The sequence below is a fragment of the Solenopsis invicta genome, chromosome 13 (genome assembly GCF_016802725.1).
Source record: "Solenopsis invicta isolate M01_SB chromosome 13, UNIL_Sinv_3.0, whole genome shotgun sequence".
Taxonomy (NCBI): domain Eukaryota; kingdom Metazoa; phylum Arthropoda; class Insecta; order Hymenoptera; family Formicidae; genus Solenopsis; species Solenopsis invicta.
The window spans coordinates 8,963,291-8,983,812 of NC_052676.1; the positions used below are offsets into that span (position 1 = coordinate 8,963,291).

At 38.7% G+C, this 20,522-nt stretch overlaps 1 protein-coding gene across 5 annotated transcripts in view; it reads right to left on the minus strand.

Annotated features, from left to right (window-relative positions):
* Nucleotides 1-20,522, minus strand: part of LOC105194126 (inactive rhomboid protein 1) — a 178,526-nt gene that overhangs the window by 98,920 nt on the left and 59,084 nt on the right. For all 5 annotated transcript variants that reach the window (XM_039456858.1, XM_026138132.2, XM_026138136.2 and 2 more), the window contains 2 exons: nucleotides 808-2,289; nucleotides 155-600 (listed from right to left, as the gene is read on the minus strand). In XM_039456858.1, the coding sequence (XP_039312792.1) occupies nucleotides 155-600; nucleotides 808-2,258 (1,897 nt within the window). In that variant the 5' untranslated portion in view covers nucleotides 2,259-2,289. The remainder of the gene's footprint in view (nucleotides 1-154; nucleotides 601-807; nucleotides 2,290-20,522) is intronic.

Below are 20,522 nucleotides of genomic sequence, written 5' to 3' on the forward strand. Positions count from 1 at the left end.
AATGAAAATATCAATTCAAAATTTGAAAATATAACTGGAACTTTTAATATTTAAAATAAACAAATGTGAAAACTATAAAACTAAAAATGTAAAATAGAGAAAGAATCGACATTGAAGCATGTTTTAAGCTTAAGAAAACAAGACGTCCGCTTACCAGTCTCTGACGAAGAGGACGACGAAGAGGATGTCGGCGCCAGCAGACGTTCGGTGGAAGAGACAATGTAGCGCGGTGTCTCGGCACTGGATAGCCTGCTGTCGTGTGCGGGTGACGATCCAGCCAGGTATCGATCACTGGAAAACCTATCAATCGATCGCGATTGACTGCATCGCTGTAGAGCGAGGTCGTTGAAGCGGTCGTTACTGGACACGTATCGTGTCTGACTGCCGACTTCCGGAAAACCGGAGTACCGACCGAAGTCGGCGGACGCTGGAGAACCGATGGACCGATCGGTATATTTCTGACAAACCGTCTCGACCCCTCTGTCAGTGTAGAGGCGTCGATTTTGTTCGCTACTGCTGGAGGAAGTTTGAAGTGATGAACGGTCTGACGATGAATAGCGCTGATGCGCGCTCTCAGGATTAGGCGAATTCGAGAGGAACCTACAGATGTTCCAAATAGAAGGATCAAATATGCATAAAGTGTAAACGCAAAACAAAACATGGTTCATGAAATTGTGAATTATGTAACAAACTCCTCGTCTACAAAATACGTCTACTTTAATATATCCGATTTACGAAAACACAACTAACAGTTAACAAATTAGAGAAATTATGATTCAAAATGTACTAAATTTAAATAGAACTCACCTCTCGGTGGCCGCCGCCATCGCCGAATACCGCTCATGATGTGCTGTCGCTGATGGATCCTGTCGTGAATACCTATCGTGAATGGGTGACTCGCCCAAGTACCTTTCCGACTTGCCAACGAATCTCTCGGGCACCGGAGCATGTATCGGCGAGGAGGATAATATCCTGTCCGCGGAAATGGTAGCGTAGCGAGTATCTTTGGCATAGACTGCGCTACTCTGGAGCCCCGTTTGAAGTCCAGCCTGAAGTCCTCCCAGAACTGGGGAGGATCCCGAGAGCAGACGATCAGGTCCAACGTAGCGTTGTTGATCCTTAGCGTCGCTTGTGACTGACTGCTGATTGGCCAACAGTCGTTCGGCAGAGGCATAGCGTTCCTTGGCGGGTATCGACGCTGCAACGGCACTGTCGGCACCGTACTTGGGCCCCGGAGAATTGGGGGGCAAAATGCGATCAGCAGAAGAGTAACCAGCCAGGCTCTGGCTCGAGGCGTACTTCTCACTCGGACTGGGCGACAATGGCGGTGGTGGGACAAAGCGGTCGTTTGCCGGTGCCGGCGATGGCGGTGATGGGAACGTCTCCGTGACAAAAGAACCTGCGAGCGCATTCGCGTTCGCATACTCGCTGGACCCGTTCGTGCCCGCTGTGTCGAAGCGCAGCTCTGGGTTGCAAACCGAGTAACGATCGTTTGGGCCTCGCTGCTCGCCGTGCAGCGCGCTGAGGTCGTTGAATCGCGCGAAGCGGTCAGCGCCGGCGTGCGCACCGCCGTAATGTCCCTGCAACGAGGACTGACCGAATGCCGAAGTCTGATAATGGCCGAAACGCTCGCAACTCGATTGACGACCGTCAGCGGTGCACTTGAAATCGACCGACGACTTGTCAGATGATTTCTCGTGCCGCTCACTCCCCATCCGACCCCCCACGTGCTCGCTGCTTTGGGCCTGATAATGTCCGAAACGCTCGCAACTCGACTGACGATCCTCTCCACACTTCGAGTAATCGATACAAGACTTATCCTTCTCGTGCCGCTCACCCCCCATCCGACTCCCCACATGTTCGCCACTTTGGGCCTGATAGTGTCCAAAGCAATTCGACGGACGACCCTCTCCGCACTTGGAGAAGTCGATCGTAGGCTTCTCCGCGGATTTCTCATGCCGATCGACCATTCGGGCTCCGACATGCTCGCTGCTTTGGGTCTGTTGGTCCGACTGGTGACGCTCTTGACCCGATTGGCTTGCGGTACTCGTGACCGAACGCAAATCGGATGATTGCTGCTGCTGTGATTGCTGCTTAAAACAGTCACTGGGATTGCTGGGACCAATCTGGGTCCCCACGCCGCTCGAATTCGGCGCGCTCGATCCGGGAAGCGGGGATGACGAGGACCCGTACTGCGCGATCGGGTGCTGGTGCAACAGGAGACGATCTCTTCGGCCATAGTCGTCGTCTGTCGGCATCCTGGTGGCCCGGGGCCCACTGTCAGGACATCTGCAATGAAAATCGTGACAGGAAATTTAAAATTACAGAACTATATTAATAAATGTATATGTAATGTTAATGTAAATAACGTACGAGTTCTCCTTCACTCGTAACTCTCAATTCTTTGTATCATACTTTTAATCAAGTTCTCACTAAGATATAGAATAAAAGTCGAGCTTAAATACGGGGCTCATCGATTGTGAGTCGACTCCTTTCACGCAGAAACGGTCGTCAACCTCTCAGGACAATATTATATAATTGTGATATGTAAAATATTAATTATTATAATTAAAATTGGGGTAACACACAATTTTATGTAGAAATGATTGACTTGTAGTTGATGAATCCTCGGTTCGATTCCAATTTTCATTGTACATATCGCATAACTATCTTGTCATAGACAATATCGATTTCTCAAGCCCAAGTATTTGAGAAAAAAAAAGAAGTAAATGACTAAAGTAATAGTCTATAAAAAGAAAATGTTGCTCAAAAAGTATTAGAATCTTCTCTTATAATTAAGAAATTGATGAATTAGAATAAAAAATTTTTGTTTCATTTTGCTTTAGAAAACTTTTCACAATGTCTATTTTACGAAAAATAAAACAAAATAAAAAGTCTAATATAATAATCTCTAAATAAAAATAAATTTACCTCTATTCCCTTTTTTATTATTTTTTTTTTTTTATTCTTAACAGCCATTCAGAAAACAGAACTTTTGTTTTATTTTTGCTATATGCAAACATTTCTGACAATCGCGTACTTTTTTTACCTTCAACAGAATTGCAGAATGTAAATTCTACAGATACTCCATGACTAACTATTTCTCTACCTTCTTCTCTCTCTCTCTCTCTCTCTCTCTCTCTCTCTCTTTCTATCTTTCTTCTTTTCTATAGCTAAAAAACCGCAATTTTCCCTCTCGATCATTCGTGTCTCAATTCCGTGATGCATCGCGAAACGCAGCAACCTCCGTTAGTGACTCGATATAAATATTTGATCGACCGTTCTTCATCACGACCATCGTGTCTCTATTTCTCTCACAGTAACAGCAGAATTAAAATACTAGAACAAATGCATTGTAAATTTCTTGCAATAGCATTAATGAATTTGAATTGGTGGCAGAATTATTTAAAGAATTTCTATATCCATTGGAAAGGATTTTGATTCTATGAATTAATATATACTTTATTATTGTTACAAGATTTACTTATCCTGGATGAATTTATGGTTAATATTATAATAAATAAATTTGTAAAGTAATTAATTTAAAATTCGTCGCTTTATATTCCAATATAATTGTAAATAAGTATTTTCTAAGCTTTATCACGTTTGCTCGTATATCAGCCTATTAATTTATATACATTTGAGTTACATTTGAAAAATACGAGCAACTAAACGACTGTTTTAAAAAAAAAAATTAGAATATACTCTAAACGTGACGTAAAAACAGTAATATCATTAACATTTTTAAGCAAAGAGTAAACAAAATAAATATAGTTTCTTTTTTTTTCATTTTCCTTTTTCCGGCAAATCCTATTAAAGCTGCTCGTGATATTTTTTATTGCAGAAAGTAAAGAGATTAGCAAAGTAAAATGCGCATTTCACGTACTTTAATCTCCACGAATTAACATAAATTAAAGCCCAAAAAGTGGGTTTTCTGCGAGAAAACTATATGAGGACAGGTGTTCTCACGATTTTCCCAAGGGCAATATTTGCATTATCCCGACAGCCTTAGCCGAGGAAATATTGAGATAACACATGGCACATCTCTCTGGTAACGGCGTTTGATTCGCGCCGAAAACGTGCGACGACCGAAAACGCGTTTGTACAACACGCTAAACTTGCTAATTGCGAAAATCGCCGGAGGCGTCACGCCGTTTTCCACCTCGCTCAACCTGAAAGACCAAAGCGGCTTTACAAACGAAATTCCACGTACAAAACGATATAGAAAGGAACATGTGATATCGAGAGAAAGTATTTTACTCGTTGTTACTGCAGAAAACAGACCTCATAAAAACGTCCAGAGAGAGAATGTTTGGAATGTTTGTACTAGGTTGATACATAAGAAACGTTAAATATTCCAGTATCACTGTTTTAATTGGCCATAAAGAAGACAGTATTGCGACCCCCCATTTACATCTTGTACAATAACTTTGTTAATAATCAATATTTTAAATGGTAAACTTAACAATTATGTTCTTCAATATGTTCTTCAATTGATCTTAGACTCAAAGTTATGAAATATTCATTTAGGGCATTATTTATAAAACTATGATGATACTGCATAATCCTGTACAGCACAGAATTGCAAAAACATTGTAAAATATTGCTACATTGTACAAAAGGCGCGGTCGCGTCTCACGCCAAGTAAACACGTAGCAAAGTTGTATTAACATTGCTGTAACATTACGTATCAATATTTCTGAAGCGGATGTTATACCATTGCTGCAATGTTGCTCAAACAGTGTAGGAATATTTTGCAATGTATTTTGCAGTTTTTTATGTTGTACCGGATGGATTGTACCGGAAAAAAGAACAGAGGTGGTATGTGGCTCTCTAACAAAATAGATTTAAAAACATTGATTTTGCTTAGACTTATACTTGATGTATAATCTTTTTTAAAAAATAATTAGTATCTGATTCACGTCTTACGGTCTTAAAGGTTTTTCGATCTCTGATTATAAATTTGTAATCAAAATTCAAAATGTCAGATCCAGTATAATGGATCAAAAATGCAAAACTTTGTTGGCATTTTGGATCCATTATTTCAATTTTTGGAATTTTTACTATAGATTCATCACCAGTGATCTCGAAAATCTAAGTATTACCAACTTACATGTGAAAACGACGAAATTTTACATTTTCATCCGTTACATTAAAGCCGTTTTGAAGTTAAGTAACACTTTTTTTCATCACGTTGATCTTCAATCTAAGAAAGAAATCACTTTTTTATTATAATTTAAATTGGGTAATACTGTTATTGCAGCTATACTTGCAATATTAACAGAGTTTTCAGAAAAAATTACTGATAAAAAGAAATGATAAAGCAGTGCAGTATTGGTTTCAAAAATTCCAGAAAGTTATATATGAATTTCAGTATAATTCAAGATGGACTTTCTTAAACTTTAAAACAAAAACAAAATAACTAAAATGCTTCTTGAGAAAAACTTTAGAAGCACAATGTTATAATAAGAAAAAAAATTTAATTGTCTATAAGATTATACTATAAACTAATATTACCGAAACAATAATGTTAATATTTTTAATTAACAAAAACTTTGCATTTTATACATACCAAACCTACACTCTATTGCCTAGTTTACACTGAGCACTTGATACGCGTACTAACTTTCTATTAAATTATCTTACTTTCGACGATGCGTGTACACATGATACATATATTTAATTATCTCGATTCATATTGTACCAGCTTAGTGTACTATTCTTTAAATTCATTGCCGAAATTAAGATAATTTAATAGAAAATTACTAGTTAGTACGTGCATCAAGTGCTCGGTGTAAACTAGACCTATGACCATTCCTAGGACGTCCTTTGGTGAAATGTGTTATATAGATAATATCGTAATAGAAAATTAATAATAACAGAACAAAAGAAATGAAATACGTTTCAGAAGATTATTTCATTTAGAAGATTATTCGATTTAAACTCACAGAAAGTGCCACATACGGAACTCTGCTCTCTATCATTTCGCATTATCAAACGCCACTTCCGGTCCGGGCAAGCTGCCTATTCCTTCTCTCTGTGGAGCATCAAAGAAATTCGAGGAAGAGCCTCCCTCGTTCGGCAGAACTGAATTTGACAAATGGTTTTATCCAGCAGTTGACGAGCGTACGTGCGCGCGACACGTGTCACGCGTGGCCGCGTTCCCCCGATGGCGGGCGCCGAGAATACACCATTCCGACGATATTTCGGAAGTCACGTCGAAGAACGTCGTCGCCCGTCCGCGAAACGACGCCGGGCCTTCCCAAAGTCGAAACGACGCCGTTTGAAATATTTATGACGGAAAATTTTCCGGGGTGATACTGGCGAGATTGCACGGGGAGATAGCTTTGCACCGCGATAGAAGGAAATTCCAGCACAGTTCCAAGCTTTGAGAGTCAAATTACATTAGAAGAGATCGGAAAGATTTATTATAAAAGACATTTTTTTTTTAACCTCTACTATTTCACGAGAAAGAAAATCTATTTCTTTTAAAATTGAAGAAATTCAATATTAATGTGTGATATATACGCTCGCAGAAGAGATTTCCAAATGTAATGCTATTATTCTATATACATAAAATAAAATTAATACAGGAACAATCATAATTATCGCTACGAGAAGAGTAGATATTATATTCTTAATGCTCCTGATTAATCGACCTCCGCGTTGACCTCCATAGTATTGCAGTGGGAAAACTAATTAAAACTAATAGGCATAAAAAGTGACGTATTAACGACAAACTTTTGTCTCTCATGCCATTTTGTTATTATATGCTCCATTGTGAAAATGTGACTTGTCTTGTATGTATCCAATTCGTAAAAGTAACCCGCAAGTAAAGTTATCTTGGAATTTTATCGTGCATTATACACTGAGCAAATTTTTATTCTAAATATAAGAAGGTATAAGAATGAAATTTGTGTTACACTTATCTCGTTTCACTAGGTCAATCTTATTTAATTCGATGGAAAAAGATAAAAATTGTAGACCTCATCTTAATACTGTTTTATTTTTACTGTGTAATGTTGCAATATGATTAATTACATCAAGAATACTTTTAATTTTGCCATTAGAAATTTTTTGGAAAATCAAGGTTTTTTAATAATAATTGAATTAGTCAATGAATTAGCAGAATAAATGTCAATTTGAAAAGAGAGAGACTTAAAAATTATATTATTTGTACAAATTAAATAAATTAAAAAAATAAGATTAATTAAAAGTCATTTTCTGTAAAAATATATCTAGGAATCAATAAAGTATATATAATTTCAACTTTTATAGTGTAACGTGAAAAACAGAACCTTACAAACATAGGTACAAAGATAAGTACTTTCGTGTCCGACTACTTTTTCATTTATTTAAAGTGGTTTAAAAAAAATCTTTAAAAAAATTGTTCATACTTTCAATTTTCCAAAACAAGTGTTTGTACTTTATTTTGGAAGAAATAAAATATAGTATAATTTAATTACATTTACAATTTGGAAAAACTTCTACGGATAGAAATAAATACGAAATATCCATGTTTACACTGAAAAGGTTAAAATATAAAAATTCTCTCTCGTCTTTTTCTCTCTGATATAAAATGAGTTAAAAAATAATGTACATTAAGACATATTATTAACCAATTTAAATATTAACTTTTATTTAATACAATTTTTAAAAAATTGAAATAAAATTAGCTTCTGTTTAACTAATTTTTAATTATAATATAAATTTATTTTATCCGTTTAATTTTATAATCATTTTTTGTATAACTGCTAAAGTTATTTCAAAACTAAATATCTTTTTAAAACAAAAAAGAAGAATATTATAAAATTTATTATTATGAGAATTAATTGACATGTGTATCTGTAATACTAGAATAAAATTGCTCAGTTTATGTTTAAAAAAATTTATACAAATAATAAAACAGATAGATAAAATGAATTGCGAGACTATATTAATCTTTTGCGGACTGGAAATCTATAGTTGCTTTTTTGTTATATACTTGATATGTTCAAACTTGGTATATGAGAATTTTTGATGATACTTTTTTTCATTCTGAAGTTAAAAATTCGAAATTCAAAATGGCAAATCTTTTTTTGTGCAAACTTAATATGCTTTACAACAAAATAAATGAAAAATATTACTCAATTTAATTGAACTTATAATATAAAAGTTTTTGGTGTTTTTTTTTATTTTGAAGTCAGAAATAGCAAATTAAAAATAGCGGAACTTAAAATTGCAAAAATAAAATAATAAAAACTTATCCGAATTTCAAGAAAATTGGTTTAAGATAATCAAAAATAACAAAATTAACATAGTAACTCTTAAATTATAAGTTTCATGAAAATCAAGTGATATTTAGCATACACTTTTATACGTACGCTGTATTAAACCTGCCATTTTAAATTTCATAATTTTTATCTAAGACTACAGAAAGTATTAGAAACATCATAGTTGAGATTTCATAAAAATCTGATAGTGTTTTCATTTTCGTCATATTGTATTCATAATCTTGAGTTTCCTCAGTTTTTACTTTAAAGTTGATTGTAGCATCATTAAAGTATCTGCAGGTCAATTTTCACAAAGTTTGATTTCATTTCCAAAATAAAAGATGATGATCACTGTTAATATACTTGTTGCTCTTTGACTCTTCCATTCCATTCGCTACACTGAATCCGCCATTTTGAATTTGGTAATTATGAGGTCAGATTCAAATTCATTGATTCCACAAACTTCAATAATGCTAGATTTTTTATAACTGTCTCCTTTAGCAACCTCAAGTCTTCAAAATATTAAGTAAAATCTATATTTACTATCTAAACAAGCATGAAATATACTCAGACAACTGCAATAACTTATGGATTTTTAAATTGAGGACAAAAAATATGATTATTTGCCCATAATAAAACTTATTTGCCCGTAAATTTTTCGATAATGCTTCGTAATTTTTGAATAATATGATGATGCCGAAATAATACAGGGAACTGAATAGCGGTGTTTGTTGCGTGTACATATACCATATACGAACACGATAGTAGCATATAAGAGCCGATTCAAAGCCAGGAGCATCGAGGGGGGGTGAGGTGTGCGGGGGAACTGTGGGTGCGGGGAAGTAGGTATGAATCATACACGTGCTTGCACCGTTTATCAGTTTTGATAAACAAGGGCAGTGTACCGACCAATGTTTATCAAAACAGGGTGCTTTGTCGGTAGCGGCATACCTCAGCACGTGATAACCGCCGTTGAGGAGGAGGGGGAGGGGTGGGGGGGGAGAGGAACCCTCGTTGAACCGACCCGCGAATTTCTTAGACGCGCGCGGGCCTAACGCCGCCGCGCAGAAAATAATAATTAAAAAAATAATAATTACAAAAAATAAATAAAAATTTACCGGTGTTTCGCTATCGCCGCCTGCCACCACCATCGCTCGCTTGCTACTGCCCGCCGCCCACCGCCACCCACCACCACCATCACTATTGTTTTTGTCTTTGTCCTTGTCCTTCTCCTCCTTCTTCTCCTCTTCCTCCTCCCCCCGCACAACACTATCATAACTAATGTTCGTCTTCCTCCTCCTTCTCCTCCTCCGGAGCTCAATCTTGCGAAGGTCCAGCCTGTCTTTAAGCTCTGTCACGCCGCATCAAATCTAATAAAGTTGCCCCCCGACCACGAGGAGCAACTTCGAGAGCATCATGTAGATGACGAAGCGGGCGTATGGGCAGGTCTAAACGGGGGATGTTTAATCGACCACCCCCGCGGCCAACTAGTGGTGGAATAGCCTGATCTAAAGGACGGAAGTTCAGGCGACCATTTCCGCGACCACCATGAAAAATTGGTCCATCGGGCCACCAATTTTCCAAGTCCTTGTCCTTCTCTTCCTTCTTGTCCTTCTTGTTCTCCTTATCCTTCTCCTCCTTCTTGTTCTTCTCCTCCTTCTTGTCCTTCTCCTTGTCCTTCTCCTCCTCGTCCGGAGCCCGATCTTGTGAAGGTCCGGCCTGATCACGCCGCCTTAAAGCTGCTCCCCGACGACGAGGAGCAACTTCGGGGGCGTCATGTAGATGACGAGGCGGGCGTATGGGCAGGTCTAAACGGGGGATATTTAATCAGGCTCTTCCACCCCCGCGGCCAACTAGTGGTGGAAGAGCCTGATGTAAAAGATGAAAGTTCAAGCGGTCATTCCCGCGACCAATCCCGCGACCATGAAAAATTGGTCCATCGGGCCACCAATTATCCAACACTCCGGCGTTAAACGGTCGCACTCGAATAATAATATCGTTACGACCGAACAGGTCGTCCATACGTCGCACAAACTCTCGGCGATTTATAGATAGAATAATACTAGGAGTCATCAATTCAATATTTGGAATTAAATTGACGGGGATATTCGAACCGTAACCCATTTTGCGTTGTTATAGTCGCGCGAGCTCGACTAAGACTGACGAGCTAGAGCATTCTCCGTCGTTTTTGAGCATGCTAGTTATGCCCACGTATCTATTACGATCAATTTCGACGCCGTTCAACTCGTATCTTATCTCGTCGAACATGAACGCAACACAATTATTTCCCAATACCACGTTACCGCTGGTCCCTTCAGGTCTCTTCTTTTTAGTAATTCTCCCCTCGATGTATAGAAAGCTCTCGTACGGCAATGTATACAAATCTTATTGTTGTATGGGTATTCTTATCTCGTCGCTGTGCCCGTACGTTGTATTTACATACGAATAAGCATGGGTTTCAATCTTGACGATTCGATCGTCAAAGGTCGACTCGTCTCCGACGTTTAGAATATCAGTCATTTTTAAGATTTTCGTACCGCGAATCCCAGTGATTGTAAAAATTTAACGTTTGATGCGCTGAGCTTCTTCTTCTCAGTTGACCGAGTCGGATTATCAATCGATGATGTCACCGTTCTTGTAAAGAATGCGTTATCTTTCCGTGCGCGCTCCACTCAACACAAGCATCTCATGTGTCACGCTCGATTTCGAACGTGCAACCTAACTGTAATCTCTTCTCCTCGAAAGTCCAACAATTGTCCGTTTTGATCGACAATTTGTATGGTGAGAGTCGTAACGCTCCGTACGACTACCGGAAGGTAAATGATCTGATTTGGCCTTTCACTGAGCTTATATCCTGAAGGCACGCTCGGCGAAAATTCATGAATCGTATGCACACGCGCACCGTTGTTGTATGCACCCGCAGTTACACTGCATTCGATACAAATTATATTTACGTTAATTATATTGATCGACTCGTCCGATTCGTACCATCTATGCGGTTATCAAGAATCCAAGCAGCGATCCAATGCTGTTTGGTTTGTTAAAGTTTATTTTGTAGGCGCATCTAATCTTGCACTTTATCATGTTATAAGTTGCGCGAATCATTATCGGGAACTCCTTTTCCTCGTTGTTATCATTGAACACGCCAATATCGCCGCGGACAACTAGCATGTCACCGGCATCGAGTGCGTTGCGTCGTGGACGTTTCTGCAAAATTACGCGTTTCCAAAATTTGTTTATGGCCAGCAGCTCGTACGATCCTTCGGGTATCGTAATCCCCGCATCGTCTTTGCCGAAATAGAATTTATTGTTCGAGGCGTTCACGTTCGGTATTGTGTTATAAGTTTCAAAAAGCGTTAGACCGAGTTCGTATTCGGCATCGGTTAAATCTATCGCTGGAGAGTAATTTGCAGCGAGAACGCTGCTCTTTCCGCTCAGCGTTAGCGTAAACGACATGATGGAAAAAAGAGCTCGACGAATACTGAGACTTTGCGGTACCTCGTCGGTCTTTTAAAGGTCGACAGTTTGTAAAAATCGCAAGCACATTTGCCCGCAGAAATTTTGATCGTACGTCTGATAGGACGTTCGATTGTACTCGATCGTAACATTGCTTTCAAAATATTGCACCAGATCTCGAGGCGGTCGAAGATTACCAAAACTATCGAAATAAATTACGCGGTTGCTCCTCTTTGCGTAAGCCACCCAGTGCGTCCCAGGGCCCGCGATATCGTCTAGATTGACGATACCGCTTTCGTTTCTTCGTACGCCACTAGTCGGTAAAGCATTACGCATGTACACGCCCCTAAAATATGATATGCGCATACGTTTCGCCAGATAGTTCAATTGCACATCGGTGGTCACTCCCTCGGGCATTTTTATCGTTTTTTCGACGTTTTTTTTTTTTTTTTCTTTGCCGACACTCCTTGTCCGCGTTTATATGGTCCCGAGAACGTTTTCGAAACCACAGACGATTCGTTCGGAACATTTGTCCAACATCAGATGCAAACGTTGCAAGGTCAAAAAACATTGTCGCAGCATTTGGGTCCATTGGGTCAAAAGTACATTGGAGATTTTCTCAGCGGTGGCGGAAAAGAGAAAATTATAGACACCATATATGGCGTTCGTCTCGACAAGGATGGAATGATGCTAGGTAATAAAAAATTTGACGTGGACCGCAATGAGAACATAATTGTCAATGGTGTGCGATATGCTGGCACACCCGGTCTTTACGAGTTGATTTTTAAGAGAATTCCCGATGATCTTATTTATACGGAAAACGATTTGCAAAAGTACAAGAGCATATTGTTAACTACAAGTGCACATAGAAAAAATTACACCGCGAAGGAGCAATTACGGGGCAACAGAGGATACAAGTACAGACACGTGATCGCACCATTGATGTCGGCCGAATTTACACCAAAGAAAAAGAATAAATCTAGGAAAGGGATTACCTAGAGCTATGATACTAAACGATAATAAGATAGATTACGTTCATTGGGACGATCCCAACGAGTTGGTGGATCGACTTCGATTGCTCGAAGCTTCGCATCAAGCCGGCAACGACGCTCAAGGCAACGAGATGCTGTCTATCGTAGAGGAACTTTGCGAAGCCGGTATTATTATAAATTAATCGCGTATTCGCGAAAACGAATTAGACGAGAGGCTGACTTTGTTCGAGAAGGACGTGTGAGCATTACGATAAAACGACGAGTTTCAGCGTATAATTATAAAAAGCCGAGTCACAACGGAAAAAAATGAGTGGCAATGAACATCAAAAAGACGGTTATGAACGTCTAACGAATGATTTTGAACGGTTCCTCAATAAAAATAGAACGGTTCAAGATTGTTAGATTACTATTGATCGGCTCAAGATCGCTATGAAAAGACTCAAGAACGAGTGTTGGATCGTTGTCGAACGACCGTAAATCAGCTCAAGAATAATTACCACCAGGTATCTAACCGCCAAATACCGGAAGACAAAGAAAAGTTATTGATGGATGACAGAAATTTGTAACAAAGAAAACGTTTAACAGAAATTTGTAACAAAGAAAAACGTTTGACAAAACAACTTAAAACAAAGTAGAGGAACTTTGCGACAGTAATATAAATTAAATTGCGTGCCCGCGATACGAGTCAGTCGTAATATAACTCGTTTACGCGCCGAAACATGAGTTCGTCGAAGAAAATTAGCTCCGAGAGGCGACGGCTCGTCGAGGAATTACACGCCCCAGCAAGGCGCATTTTTCCTCGAAGACACGTTATAATCAAAGGATTCGACGATCTGTGGCAAGCTGATATCGTCGAGATGCGCCCATATTCAAAGTATAATAGAGGTCATAATTATATACTTATCGTCATCGATGCGTTAAGTAAATACGCCTGGGCAGTACCGCTCAAGAGCAAGGCCGGGCGCGAGACGGCTGACGCAATCGTCAAGATAGATTCGAGAGAGCGGAAGATGTCCGAAAATTTGCAAACGGATATGGGAAAGGAATTTTATAACGCCGATGTGCAGAAAGTCTTGAAAAAACATAACATTAATCATTATTCTACATATTCGGTTTTAAAAGCATCTATAGAGAGGTGGAATCGCACACTTAAGAACGATATGTGGCGTATGTTTACACTTAATGGGTCGCACAAATGGGTCGACGTGCTGCCGCGTCTGGTGTCGGATTACAGCAACCGCAGGCATCGTACTATCGGCATGCGACCAGCCGACGTAACTCCAACGAGTGCCGAAAAACTCTTATCCACTGTGTACAGTCGCATCAAAATTGCAGGGCCGGCGAAATTCAAAGTAAACGATTCGGTACGCGTGAGCAAGTTCAAAGCTGCATTCGAAAAGGGGTACACCCCCAATTGGACCACCGAGGTGTTTAAGATTGTGAAAGTGCAGCGTACTAATCCCGTTACATATTTACTCAAAGATTATCGCGGTAAACAAATCTCAGGTGCCTTCTATGAATATGAACTAAATCGCGCGAGATATCCGGATGTCTATCTCGTTGAAAAAATTAAAAGAAAGAAAGGAAACAAGGTTTACGTCAAGTGGCTGGGATTCGATGAATCGCATAATTCATGGATAAATAAAAATGATGTTATTTGATTTATTTTTTGGTATGAAATATATATATTGTAAACGATATAAATGTATACATGAATAAAATATATATCATTATAGAAATACTTTTTTTCCTTTATTCTCCTTTTGTCCTCATTTTACAAATTTATATATAAAACTATTTTTTAAACAAATAAAAAAAAAATACAAAATATCTTATTCATAATACATATTAAACGTATAAAAAAAAATATGCGAAACAATACATGAGATGTAATACAATATATTATAATTGTATCCGCCAATGTCCCCAGGGTAATGTTTTTGTTGAATGCGGCAATACATATCTTTTATCGTCTAGAGAACTAAGCGCAAGCTTCTTCTCATTAATAGAATAAACCTCATGTAACTTCGAACGTATGCACGTTTGACGTCGAGTTAATTCTATTTCATCATTCAGACAACGCACGTAATCTTCAAAGGTAATAGTTCGTGCTACAACATTATTCTTCACGCCTTTCGCCTTTTTCGTATCTTGTTTACCTTCTACTCTCACCGCGTACATCTTCGCCCTGAGTCCAACAAATTCAGTCATAATTAAACCATTATTTTCATCTTTCATTAGCCCGGGAACCTTTTTATTTGCAAGAGGCATTCCGTATGCGTTGTCCGCCGGATAATCGCTTGTATCATATCTCGCTATATCACGTTTTATCATCTCATACACATCTTCGCATTCGAGATAATACAACAAGCTATCGGTGTCTGTATACAACAAATTACATTTATCATAAAATAAAGAAAGCATACCTATACTCGTGGTGGAATTCGTATAGACAGATTTTTGAAATGTCGAGTATGCACATACCTACATAAATTGGTTTGTTAAATTTCACCGAGAGTTTACGCAATTCGACGGCAACTAAGTTTTCAGTGAAGACGCTGCGACTATGAAAATTCGGCTGATATTGCAGCCTCCGCACCATAACGACCTTCCCATTGCGTTAATAATTTAATGTCAGAGTGATTACGTACATTTTCCATTTTTTTCCAAATACTGCATTGTTCATCAATTTATATAAATTTTTTTCAAAATCATTTTTCGCGTTTGTTCTTAATTTTGTATTTAATTCGATATAATCGCGGAGCCAGGTGGATTGAGCGAATTGAAGTATGCGATGTATTTTTACAATTTCAAGTCCATTACGCGTGCATTGTTGAAGATTTCGGTAATGAATGACGTAATGCTTTTTGTCATATACCGTCGCGAGTAATTTATTTTGCCTTGATCCTGGCGGCTTATCGCATGAAGGACAGAACGGAAGGTCTGTGTGTCGATCGTGTAAATGTTTTGGATAGTGAAGGTCGACTTCAAGAATATACCCCGTGTTCGAATCCGAATCGATCGCGTTTACATCAAAATTTTCAACGTCTTCGACCCATTTAAATTCGCCATATGGCAATGGTTGACACATTCCGTAGCCGTATAAATTGTTTATTGATGATAGTTTTGATGGATCGTAAGACTGCATGTATTACTAGACTGCAGATATTCATAAATGTTGGTCTTTGGCAATAGTCGCAATTCTCGCCTTGAAGAACAATGAATATATCAGTTTCGTGATGTCGAACGGTGCGCACTACTCTCAAGTTCACGAACTCACTGTCGAACATGCATGATACACATATTATTTTAGAGCGATCTTCGGACGTATAATAAAATTGCATCATACAACATCTTGTATTTATATTTAATGCATTATATTGCCCATTTGATAAGACTCTTTCCACGAGATCCTCAGGGTGCTCACTTTGAACAGAGTTACATCCACTATCGTCAGATAATACGGCCTCTTCGTCTTCATCGACCATGTCTTCGATATGGTCAGCCATTTTTTTACGACTGCATATTACGATCGATTCGGTATGCTTTCGAGACACCTACTGAATGCTAATTATCCTATATACAGGCCGACACCTACTGAGTGCTAATTATCCTATATACAGGGCCGTCTTTCATATAATAGGGGCCCTAGGGCCTACACTAATTAAGGGGCCCTTTTTTTAAAACATTTTTTAAAAGAAAAATTAACATTTTAATAAAATAAGTATATTAATTATTAATTTTTGTTATTTCTAATATAAACATTGCATTAAAACTGAAAGAGAATGTATACATATTTGGCAGCCTTTTGCATCAAACATTTATTAGAGGCTTCTTTCTTGATTTTTGACGAGTAAAATCTTCAATTACTTCCTCAAAGTCCAACTCCATTAATATATCACTTTCGATACTCATAAATAATAAATAGTTTAACTTTTCGTGGGTCATAGAATTCCTAATCTCATTTTTTATTCGGCTTAGTTTGGAAAAAGCTATGTTATTATGCATATATTTTGTGATTATTCAGCTCTTCAGTACATTTGCATCTTACACCATACCTTTCAACCAACTTTGAAATTGTTAATTGTTATGGCTAAGTAGAACGAAGTCAGGAAAAACTCCAAAGTCCATAGCGATTAGGCTGCATTTACATGAGTGCGTAAATGCGATATAGGAAATTACTAGATTTTGGCGATCCATGCGAATAAACGTCACATTATGAATGGCGCTTTAATTCTAAAATCCTTTCAACCAATGAGAATTCGATTTCGGAGAAATAGATTTCGGCTAAGACAATCTTATTGGCTGAAATAAACAAAGCATAAAAACTCTGTGTGATTCTCAAGCGCAAGACATGCAGCGCAGCATGGCGCGCCGCGCGAAAACTTAAAATTCATATTAGCAATTATTTTTTATTTCGTTATATTGGGAAATTTTTTTGTTTTGCTTTTACTTTCGGCTTAACAGTGGGGCCCTCTTTAACACGGAGCCCTGGGCCCGGGCCCATCGGGCCCATGCCTAAAGACGGCACTGCCTATATATATTTCTTCTGCAATTCCTTTGTCCCTTTATCTAACTGGGCGACAACGTCATTATCAACCATACATATTGAAGGATCATATGTGCATTGAAACGGATCATGTTCACACCGATGTTTTGCGACTTTTATCTAACCGGTGCATTCGTGTCATCCAATGGTAGCCAAAATACCCGCGCCTGTCTTAAATCACCCCTCGCGAAAAAAATCACCTTCACATATCAGAGGATCATGTGCCTTGAAAAAACGGAGAAGAGGGATCATGTTAACACCGATGTTTGTAACTTCTTTGTTTAACCGGTGCATTCGCGTCATTCAAGGTATCGGCGCCTGTCTTGAATCATTATCTCGCGATCTCCCACGTATCAAGGGGCAGCATTAAATAAAAGATGATCATCTTACCTCTTTTTAAATTGTTTCACAAACGTAGGGTGTCATGTATCAAGGCAGATAACGAATTGGTTAAAATTATGTTAGTTAAAATTATGTAAGTGTATATCCTTTGTTCATCCGCGTATTTCGCGCTTATCGATAGCAGCGGTCAGCACATACGTATGCATGTATGTATATGTGTACGTATACGTGTACATTAAGTAAATACGTATATAAGTATATGCATGTACATATGCAAATACATTGATTTTTTTTTCTTTTTTAACATACTTAATTTGACGTTATTAATCGCGGTTCGATCGTGTAAAAATTAATAAAAAAATAAAATAAGCAAATATTAATTCTAATAGCGAGCGTAGTCACGGCGTATGCTTAGCTCTATCCTTTGACCGTAATAGTATAGCATACATAAGCTCCAAAATGTAAATACACGAAGCGATGGAGAACGCTCTCGCTCGGCCCTTTGTTACTCACAGTCTTGATCGTGCCCTCGCTTGATTAACACCGGGAGTGATTAGTGAGTTAAAAAGAAAATGAATTCAGAACTCTGCAACGGACTCGAATTGATGCAGGATTACCTGCACAGAGTTCTCTGTCTTCTCCCCGTCCACACATTGGACAGAATTATTGCTGCAGCGGAATCCGCCCTTCATGGACATCCTCCTCAAGACGATATATATATTGTAAATTTATTTAACATTTTTACCTTCCTCCCGTCATTTATCGTCATGATGTTTTGGGGCATATCCTGACGCATCCTGGCTGAGGATGCGGAAGAATCCGAACAGATCTGGGTACAAAATGCAGTGCAAGAAGAGGAGGAGGAGGAGGAGGAGAAAGTGGAGGCGGTAGATGTAGAGATGGAGGAAGAAGTGGAGATGGTGGAGGAGGAGGAGGAGGATGACAATCCAATATCATTTCGATCCTCTTCTCCCCGAGGACGGGGATTCCGCGGATGGAGAGGCCGCGAACGAGGACGAGGACGAGGAAGCCGCGGACGAGGAAGCCGCGGACAGGGAGAACAATAACAATAGTAATAGTAATAGGGGGGGATGAGTGATGGTGGTGGTGGTGGTGGTGGTGGTCGGCGGTGGTGGCGGTGGGTGGCGGTGGGCGGCGAGCGGCGGCGGGCAGCAGTTGCAGGCGAGCGGTGGTGGTGGCAGGCAGCGACAATTAAGCGGTAAATTTTTATTTATTTTTTGTAATTATTATTTTTTTAATTATTATTTTCTGCGCGGCGGCGTTAGGCCCGCGCGCATCTAAGAAATTCGCGGGTCGGTTCAAAGTCGGACAACGAGGGTTCCTCTCCCTCCCCTCCAACGGCGACTTATCACGTGCTGAGGTATGCCGCTACCGACAAAGCACCCTGTTTTGATAAACATTGGCCGGTACACTGCCCTTGTTTCAAAACTGATAAACGGTGCAAGCACGTGTATGATTCATACCTACTTCCCCGCACCCACAGTTCCCCCGCACATCTCACCCCCCCTCGGTGCTCCTGGCTTTGAATCGGCTCTTATATGCTACTCACGATTACAGCTATCTATAATTTAATTTTGAATATAGATCCAATTAGTCAACGTACTCCCATCAGCAGCTAAACCTGTTCTCTTCTATACAATAATTAAACTAAAGTTAAATGCGACATGAATCTCGATAGTTAGGTCAGATCGTTTACCGAACTCGCATCTACGACTTCTTTAATAGCGACTCGATTTGCCGAGATGGCGATTAATTCGTTCGACGACGAGTCGAGAGTTTCATCTTTTACGAGCATCTTTCGACGGTTGGCACGAGCCTGCCTGGCACCGATCCAAATTGAATCTATTTAAATACCTAGCCGCGGCGCAGCCCCCTAATTTCCGATTTTACGAGAATCGCACTGCAACCCCTTCGCAAGGAACTGTTAATGCACTCGGGCGTGCGTTTGATTTAAAAATCGTCAATATAAAAATTCTAATTTTAATTAGCAGCTCAAAAAATTCATTCTAACATAAGCTAAATTTAGTTAACAAAATATTACTAAAAAGAGATTATTTTTAATATTTTATAAATTTTATAAATTTTGTTATTTGAGAATTATTTTTTTTTATCTGCTACACATAGTCTCTGACAGGTTAATGTTTAACCAATTATTTTTCAACTCTTTTATAAATTTTTGATTATATAGACAATACCTCCGTTAATTATTTCCATCGGATTTATTCTTCATTATCTCATTTATTCTACTCCATTAATGTGTTCATTTTCACATTTTAATGAGAAGAATAGATTATTAATAGCAGATGAAATTTTATCTGATAGTCCTCGTATGTTACTTGTATATATTAAAAAGATCATTTTTCTAAATAATTATTTCTCTGTATAATTAAATTTAAATTTAATTTAATTTGCTCGCATCGTTAACTTTTATTGAATCGCGGGAAAGAAATGTTTTTTCTGCCGTAAATATTCATTAAACAAAATTTTATCTGATAATTTTGGAATTTTACACCTTTACTATGAGACCGATCTAAGAAATTTTTAATCTCATAACTACTGACAGTAATAGACTCGCAAAACTATAATAACAGTAGCAAAAGACGTTCGTCGCCCGCATAAAAGTATTTAAGTACTTCACTCTTTAGCGAACTGGATCGGAATTTCAATTGGTCGCTAATGGATTCTCGATTCCATCCGTCTGCTACTCCCAGGTCATGCGAGCCTAAAAGTACTCGAATTAGTATGCCGCCGGTAGATTCCGAGTTGGATTAGTCTGAGATCATGCGAGGCAATTGTTATTCTATCGCCATAGTGTCGCTTTCGCTTGCTAAAATTGACGAGCTATCCTAAAAGTCATTTAAATTATTACTCAGAAATGTTTATAAGTTGTAAAAAGCAATGATGTTAAAA